We start from the raw sequence: 8810 nt of genomic DNA, 5'->3' as shown, positions 1-8810 counted from the left end.
ACGCATCTGACATATCCTGCCTTCATATATTTGGATTGCCATCTCATACAAGAGTGTTTAGAATTGTTTCGTGTTGTGATTAGGGGTTGAATTTTGTCCTAATTCAACCCCTTATCACAACACAAGCATAACCAAACTACTAGGGAAGCAGCTTTCACATATGCATAAGGAAGAAATTCCTAACAACTAGAGTGGCCAAACAATAAAACGGGCTGTCTCAAGATGGATGAGTGCCCTATCGCTATGTTCAGGGCTACTGGAGAACGGCGTTTGTGTGACCATTGTGTGGCATTCCCACTCCTCCACCTCCACCCCCATACATACTGGAGCACCTGGGATGCTAGACATTCACAGTGCCAATTGATTAGCAAAAAACAAATTATTTAGGAAATCATGCCAAGAAGCCCAAACCTCTGATTTCTTAGCAGTTCAGTGGGTCTGGTTTGATACGCCATCCTTGTCTACTTCCAGCACAATTTAGTGGTACTCTAGGCCAGACTAGCCACTGTCGATCTACTTTTATTTTAATCAAAGAGCTCCCAGAAAATGAGATAAGCTGTGAGATGATCGTCCCCATGGACTAGATGGTGGGATCAAAACCAAATTTCTCATATGCTTATGTCAAACAGACTATAATATGGAGCTCACCCTCTATTATAGTTCTAATGACTCCCTCACCCACCACATGGTTCTCAAGCTCATGGACTTGCACATGACAGCCAGAGAGATTTTCTTCCTTAAGGCTGTTGTCTCGCTCCCTGCATGCAGACACAGGCACACAAAGGAGGGGACACCAACTGTCCCCTCTAAGAATTCCATGATGGTCAGATTATATAAGTAATCATATATTCCAGATAGTAAAATAAGAGATGAAAATGACTGGTAGGAAAATCAATAGCATAATCAGCATTAGGATCTGTATATAAAGAGACATTCATTTGGTGGGCAAATATTTACTGAGCACCTACCGAAGGCTGGAATCCCTTCCAGATGCTATGGATGTGATGTGCTCGATGGAGTCCCCAGTGTCGTGGAGTACGTATCGAATGCCACTGAGAAACCTGGCTCACCCTGCACTGAGAGAAGCAATCAAAGCCACCATCACCAATAGCGCTGCTAAAGACAGTGCCTCAGAGCTTCCAAACTGATAGATTTTCCTTTCTCCCCACCCTCAGATTTCTCCAGCATCTCTGGCACTTACAGTTCACGTTTTCAATAAATATTTTATTATAGTGCTCTGAAACAAATTTATAAAGTTTGCAAGAGAAGTTTTTAAAAAAGCAAGCTCAGCAATATTTGGGGGCTTTTAAAACTGATGATGCAGCTGACCTACCGGAGACAAAGGCAGTGGGAGGGCCCTTACTGGTATAAATAAATAGGAGTCTCTGGTACTGCAAACCCACAGCCTGGACTCAGAGCTCAAGTCTGAACTCTACCTCCAGACAGGATGAATTTCATCTTGGCATCTCTGCTTCTCATGCTGTTGGTCAGCAGCCTTTCCCCAGTTCAAGGTGAGAACTTTCACTTATGTTTTACTGTTCGTTGAACAGAAATAGTCTTTAACCACTTCTATTTTCTTTCAATTACAAATTGCAGGGAAGTCCAACTAAAGGGAGGGAAAGACTGCTCTGTTGCTTCTAGATTTTTCAAAGTAAGGTGTTTAGGAATGTAACTCTTCAAAACTGTAAATATTTATAAGATTTTTATTCGTAGGAAAAAGAGATACCAGAAGTCCAATATCCATGCAAATTATATTGGCTTATATGTTCCTGGCCTTTTTCAGATTCAGCTCCTGCTATACATAATTCTTTACACGTGGCTCTTCTTTGTTCTGCCTCTCAAAGTTTCCCACTCTTACCAAACCCTATACAGGATTTAAAGATTATTAAACTCTACTGGTCTCTTGCAGTGAACATATTTTATCCAATTCCAAATGGTGAGACCTGATGTCAAGTACACCATTGTCAGTACACCAGGGGTATTTACCCACATTTTGCAAAGAAGCAGACTTCCAAGGCTAAGTGGGCGGCTATCTTTGTGTAAATAGATAAACATCCAGTTGAAGTAGTAAGTTTTTATGTGGTTGAAGGAATGGATACATGTGCAAAAAGAAGGCATCTGTTCAGGTTTAGAAGACCAGATTTTTGTTACTAAAACACAGAGGGGGTTTCTCCCCCAGTTTTAATTTTGCTTCACATGTTATTTTCACTCTTCAAGACTCTAACTTCTTGCATCCTCCATGAGGCTTTCCCAGGGCTCCTGGCAGAGGTGGCTCTTAGTACATCCTCTGTTCTCAGCACACAGGTCAGATGTTGCACGCAATACAACCTTCTGTAGCATTTTAGTTTTTGTTTGCTTGTTTCCCCTACTAAATTGTACACATCTTAAGAGTTGAGCCTTTTTATTTATAAATGCATGTCAAGCACTGTAGTAGGCTGGATAGAAAATATCTGATAATTGTTTGCTTAGATTTCATTAGATCCTGTTAAAACTCATGAGCTGGGTACTAATGGTGCTCATCCAGTATTAATCACTTTTGTTAAATAAAAATAATTTTGAATATTTATGATTGTGTTTTGTTTGGTAATAATTGGTAACCCAGATGGGGGGGCCAACATATTAAACAAAAATGTCTGTGGCATTTTCTGAGACGGAAGGGGAGGATGGCGGAGAGTCTGATAGAGAAAACTCTGTTCCTGCATGTTATTGCTCCCAGGACTCTAGAGCCAGGTCGTGTCCTCAGTTTTTATGTGTTGAGAGGGAAGATGATCCATTGATTTTATATTGCATTCATTATAACTGAGTTGTATGCAAGTCCCTACAGAGGCTGTTCTCAAATTTTATTATGTGGACAATCACCTGAGTACAAAGACAATGCTATCACAATTTTCAAAAAGTGCTATTTTTTTAAAAACCTAATTTTTGTTTTGTTTTGCTTTGTTTGTTTTTTGAGATGGAGTCTCCCTTTCTTGCTCAAGCTGGTCTCAAACTCCTGGGCTCTAGTAATCCTCCCACCTTGGCCTCCCAAAGTGCTGGGATTACAGGTGTAAACTACCATGCCTGGTCTAAAAGCTAATTTTATTTTTAATGTTTTGGTAGAAAACATTTGAAAATACTCAAGCCAGGACAAGCAAAAATATACAAACGAAGGGCATATGGGTAGAAGCACTGACTTGGAACTTTTAAATCTTCAAATGTACAGTATGAAAGTTTAATTATTAAATTAAAGTCTAGTTATAAATTACCTGCCAATGGATTAAAATAACTGATTCTGTGTTTACAGGTATTCTGGAGGTCCATAACACAAACTTGAGGTGTAAATGTGTCCAAGAGACCTCAGCCGTTATCCCCCCAAACCTCATTGATCGAATTCAAATCTTGCCCCGTGGGCATGGTTGTCCAAGGAAAGAAATCATGTAAGTTTCAAAAATAAATAAATAAATAAATAAATAAAATTTCTTTCTCCCAACGAAGTTTGATCAAATGTTACCATACAGTAGTCTTACTCAAGAATGTCAAAGAGATTTACTTGAGTGTTGCTAAAAATTCTCAAACTAATAATGAGAATTGTTAATAATTAAGAGCTTACTTTGTAGCAGCCCTGAGCTAAGTGCTTTACATGCACATACTCATTTTATTTATTCAACCACTTTATTAAGGTAAGTTTATTGTTCCTTACATGCTGAGTGTTGAGATTCACTCAGGGTGGTTGGCGAAATATTACAGAAAATATTGAAGATATATTAGGGAAAGTTATAGATTAGTCTCAAACCTTTTGGAAGGCCAAAAGGTTTTATTGGGCAGGCCAAAGGTGGCCAGCCAGTCCATTAAGTTAGGGAGAGATAGAGATAATCAAAGGCCTTAACCCCATACTCATGTCTCTCCACTCTGTTTACTCATGTTAATTTTGTGCTGGGAAGTTCCACTTTGATCTTTTTCCTCTCCCAGGAAGATCAATGGGGAATCACCTGTTAATAGCAATTACTCTGGGCCCCAAAACCTAAAGCCTTTGTCAGTCATAAAACCATTCTCTTCATTCTCTTAACCATGTTGATTACCTACAAGTGTGTTAACTTAGAACCTCTGTTATGAATAAAAGTGTGGACAGACAGAGGGTCTGGGTCGATTGGTTGCATTTCGCCCTATGAAAGCAGCGTGGCCAGCCCTAGCCCACTTGAAACACTGTAATGGCGTGAGAGTACATTCATTCATCCGTTGTTGAGTCAGGGTTTGGAGGTAAGACTTCCGCAGCGGTGGGAACCCCATCTCAGCTGAGGCTTAGGAAGGTTAACTAACTGCCTGAGACATACCATCAGAAAGGATTAGAAACTCCATTAGCCAGGAGCACACTCACATTTTCCCCATTCCAAAGCCTCTTGTTCGCAGTACCTTGAAGTATTAGGCACAGCATCTTTCACAGGACATCCTGACTTGGTGCTCATTAGTAGCTCTACCCATGGACTTCTTTAGATTTTTGCAGTGTTTGTGAGCAGCTACTTTTCGTTTGTCACATTTTGTTACCAGTGCTTGGGGCCTTGGACCAGTTGAAACATGGGATATCAAAAGTGTATATGGAAATTTTTCACTAAAAAGGCATTGTATGTTTCACTAAAAAGGCATTTCACTCATGTCATTAACAATAAAAGTTCTAACTAAACTACAATTATTGCCCTCAAACTTAGAGATGTGAGGTCTAGCCATGACCTTTTCGGGAGCAGTTCCTTGGCTGTTTAGAAAACTGGGACCCCTTTCTTTTAATTCCATTTCCTCTGTCATGGCTCAAGTCTCTTGCCTCTCAATCAAGGAAGGTAATGCACCTTAATTTTCTCTGCTTTAACTTTGATTGTTTTGAAATGACTAAAATCTGATTTCACATCTTTTCATCAAATTCTGCATTTCTGAATTTTAGCCAGTAGAGAAATGAAAGTTTCAAATTATTATGAGAAATTCATGCCAGTCAGAGGTGAAAATACTGTGAGTCCAGAGGGTCAAAAATGCCTGGTGTGTTATTATTCCATCATGAACTCAGAAACCTCATTGGAAATGTCTGCCTGAAAACCCAACTGTTCTATGCCCTCTCATCTCTCTAAGATTCACTTGCAAAGGTGGAGTTTCAAAGTTAATTGGATGGATCCTTGCTGTTTGTCTTTTTTGTTTCGTTTGGGGTTTTGGGTTTTTTTGTTTGGTTTTTTTTTGTTTGTTTTGTTTTGTTTTTTTTTTGAGACACAATCTCACTCTGCTGCCTAGCCTGGAGTGTAGTGGCACAATCATGGCTCGCAGTAGCCTCAACCTCCTGGGTTCAAGCAAGTCTCCCTCCTCAGCCTCCTGAGTAGCTGGGACTACAGGTGCACACCACCATGCCCAGCTAGTTTTTTTTATTTTTGTAGAGATGGGGTCTCATTAAGTTGCCCCGGCTAGTCTTGAACTCCTGGCCTCAAAAAATCCACCCACCTCACCCTCTCAAAGTGCTGGGATTACAGGCATAAGCTAACATGATGGTGGCTATTCATCATTTTATAGCTAAGGTAAATGATATATCAGGAAATTGTGCTTTGTTTGAGTTCACACCAATAGAGGGTAGAGTCTCCTAGTTTTCTGCTGTCTAAAAAACTTCACTTTTCCACTGCAGATAAAGCATTTAACACTAAGTCTGGCACTTGGTAACCACTCAGGTCCTGCTCATGAAAAACAGTGACTAAAAATGTGGGTTTTGAATCCTGCGGTATCATGTATTTGTTGTACAATCTTGAACAATTTATTTAAATTCTATAAGCCTTAAGTTCATCATCAGAAGGTAAGGAAATAATAGTTTCTCCAGCAAAGGATTTTTGTAAAATGAATTGAAATAATCCATGTTACCTGCTAAGCATAGTGCCTGGTGTGTTATAAGTACTTGATAAATATTAACTATTAACTATCATTGCCACTTTTGCTATTGCTTAATATCTTAGAGCAGGAAAAATCTTAGTGGTAATCTGACAAAATGCAGATGTCACTCTGAGCAATCTGCTCTGCAGCATGCCCCCTGTGTGAAATTGCACTGATTTTTCTTTTTTCCAGTGAAATTCAGGTTCTCAAGAGAGTGTTTTCCATAGCTTATTCTGTTCTCCCAAATGCAATGCAACAGATAAGCACATTCTAAAGATATTGTGATATAACTTCAGAAGTGAGCCAATCTTGGAGTCAACCATTTGGTTGTTCTCCAACACATGTAAAGGTTATCAACAAAACACTAACCTCTGACATGTGAGGCTCTCTTAGCTTTGGATTCAACCCCACCAGCTCACACATACTGGTCCACAAATGGTTGTTTTCTTATTCCCCTGACCCCATGCTGCAAATCACCTATTCCAGATCCAAAACTGTGCAGCTCCAATGTCACTTCATCTAGGAATAAATATTTTCATACCCAACTCTTTTCTTTATTAAAAGTATAGGATTAACTGAAATATGACACTGCGTTATTTAATTTTTATTTTCCCCCAGAATCTGGAAGAAGAATAAGTCAGTTGTGTGCCTGAACCCTCAAGCTAAATGGATACAAAAAATAATGAAAGTATTGAAAAAGTAAGTCAGGCATAACAAGGGCTTTCAGATTCCAATTTGTACTGAAGAGTTTCCCTTTCCTGGGCAGTCAAAATAGGGAACCAGTGTGAACTTATGAGGAGCTCCTAACTTAACAGGGGGAGGGACATCACAAAGACACTCCCAGCCCCCTCCCAGTTGGAAAAGGTTCTTGGCTTTTACCTGTTAATAACCCCAAGAATTGGGAAACGGGCCAGAGGTGCAGTGAGTTTGCCATTCAAATAAATATCATGGACCCAAAGAGTTTTGAGGAAAGCGATGTATTAGGGAGAGGAAGAGAATGACAGCTCCCATGCTGCTGTGGGAGGGGATCCAGAGAAGGAATCCGTACAGGGAGGGAGCAGCAGGATTTTTAACCCTTGAGTTATTTCCTCCCCATTCATGTTCTCTTCCAATGAGAGGAGTTCTTTCAAACTTCCTCTGGAGTGATGGCAAACTTCCTTTGGAGTGATTCATCTTTGACTCTGATACCAGATTGGCTACTCGGTCCAAGCAGAGCCCCCTCCTCCCAGAGATTTTGGTGGGCTTTTTGGACAAAGGAGCCCATCTGGATTTCTCTACCTAGCCCGAGTGCAGGAAACCCAGACAAAGAACTTTTATATTTCCGATGGAGCCGGAGCTGAGAAACTCCTGCCTTTGAAACTATGCCCCTTGCAGACCCAGGAAGAGAAGTTTTTCTTTTTTCTTTAAAAACTTCTCTCACTAAAACAAATGGCTGTTTTCCATCATTATTGCTTATCAGATGGAGTAGGGATAGCTCATTCCAGCAGCTCAGTAAACTAAACTAGAAGCCAGTATGCATGACAGTCCTTACCTGGTATCTCCAGACAAAGCCACAGTTTCCTTTGTTTCTCTAGACATGACAATTTTGTTTTTGTTTCTGCTTCACAGAAAAAAGAATTCCAACTCTACCACTTCCAGTGTTTAAGGAAAGATTCCCTGATGGTGATATTTCCACTAAGAAGATCTGCATTCTTCCCTTATCCCTGCTCTGGATTTTAGTTTTGTGCTTAGTTGAATCTTTTCCAGGAAAAAGAACTTCCCCATACAAATGACCATGAGACTATCTGCAAAAATAACCTTTAGAAACTGACGGGGCAGACTCGAGCTTCTTTACTCACAGCACCCTATGTACTTGGAGTTTGCATTCTTACCCATTAGGGAGGAAAGTTTATTTGAAAATAACCATTCAGTTGTAAATAATATAGGGTAATTTTGATAAAAATACTTGTTGTTTAATGTTAAAAATTTCTTAGAAAATAATGCAATGAGAATTTAAGCCTCAAATTTGAACACGTGGCTTGAATTAAGAAGAAAATTATGGCATATATTTCAATCATTTTACATGCTAAGAAAAGTAGGCTTCCATAAGAGACTCAAAAAGCTCCCTGGGAGACGGATGAGCTTCAGCCTGTCAAGAGGCAAAGGAGTCCACTTAGTAGATATCCTCTGCTTAAAAACTCACTATGGAAGAGAATTAGGTCCTTCTACTTTTAAAGAGTTCCTTTATAACATTTACTGTCTCAGATTAATAGCATTCAAAGATCCCCAGACTTCATAGAATACTCAGGAAAAGCATTTAAAGAGTGATGTACACATGTATTCTTTTACACATTTGCCTTGACAAACTTCCTTTACTCAAATCTTTTCACTGACTTTTTTTTTCTTTTTGGTGGGTGGGGCTCTGGTATCAAATTCTTTAATGATTGCTATAAACCTAATGATATTCAATAAAGTTGAGCAAGAGCAAATATTTTACTTAACTATGAGCAATGAGCAATTTATTTATTTATTTATTTATTTTTGAGACAAAGTCTTACTATGTCACTCAAGCTAGAGAGCAGTGACACAATCGTGGCTCACTGCAGCCTCAACCTCCCAGGCTCAAGCAATTCTTCCACCTCAGCCTCTCCAGTAGTTGGGACTTCAAGCGCACACCACCACAACCAGCTAATTTTTGTATTTTTTGCAGAGACAGGGTTTCACCATGTTGCCCAGGCTGTGATCAATTCATTCTTGTCATAGCATCTACTCAATTTTAGACATTCTCTAGTTCTTCATAAAGATAGGTAGGATTTTATGAGGTTAATTTTTCTTTTATTTCACTTGTCTTTTAAAGATGGTCTAAAATCATTTGGCAAAGAGTGAGTGAAGTTATTCCTGATATTAACACGGTGGGAAATACTTGGCTATGAGGGCCTCTTCCCCCCAGTGTTACCTACCAC

The 8810-nt window shown here is 39.5% G+C and overlaps 1 protein-coding gene across 2 annotated transcripts; it reads left to right on the top strand.

Moving 5' to 3' along the window:
- Positions 1-1330: 1330 nt before the first annotated feature.
- Positions 1331-8348, top strand: CXCL13 (C-X-C motif chemokine ligand 13). Of its 2 annotated transcripts, none has more exons than XM_032239840.1 (4): positions 1331-1511; positions 3284-3416; positions 6487-6567; positions 7477-8348. In XM_032239840.1, exons 1-4 carry the CDS (start codon positions 1448-1450, stop codon positions 7511-7513), a joined length of 315 nt encoding a protein of 104 aa, XP_032095731.1. In that variant the 5' UTR covers positions 1331-1447; the 3' UTR covers positions 7514-8348. The 2 variants fall into 2 exon arrangements, with proteins under 2 accessions (XP_032095731.1, XP_032095732.1); XM_032239841.1 differs by having other exon boundaries at positions 6487-6571.
- Positions 8349-8810: the final 462 nt, after the last annotated feature.

This window comes from Sapajus apella, unplaced genomic scaffold (assembly GCF_009761245.1).
Source record: "Sapajus apella isolate SASKATOON/1434 unplaced genomic scaffold, GSC_monkey_1.0 scaffold45, whole genome shotgun sequence".
Classification (NCBI taxonomy): Eukaryota; Metazoa; Chordata; class Mammalia; order Primates; family Cebidae; genus Sapajus; species Sapajus apella.
This window is presented reverse-complemented; position numbering and strand designations above follow the sequence as displayed.

Coding starts and splice junctions, on each gene's coding strand:
- CXCL13 (XM_032239840.1), top strand. CDS start 1,448: ATGAATTTCATCTTGGCATCTCTGCTTCTCATGCTGTTGGTCAGCAGC. Junction 1,512..3,283: donor CAGCCTTTCCCCAGTTCAAG/GTGAGAACTTTC, acceptor CTGTGTTTACAG/GTATTCTGGAGGTCCATAAC. Junction 6,568..7,476: donor ATAATGAAAGTATTGAAAAA/GTAAGTCAGGCA, acceptor TCTGCTTCACAG/AAAAAAGAATTCCAACTCTA.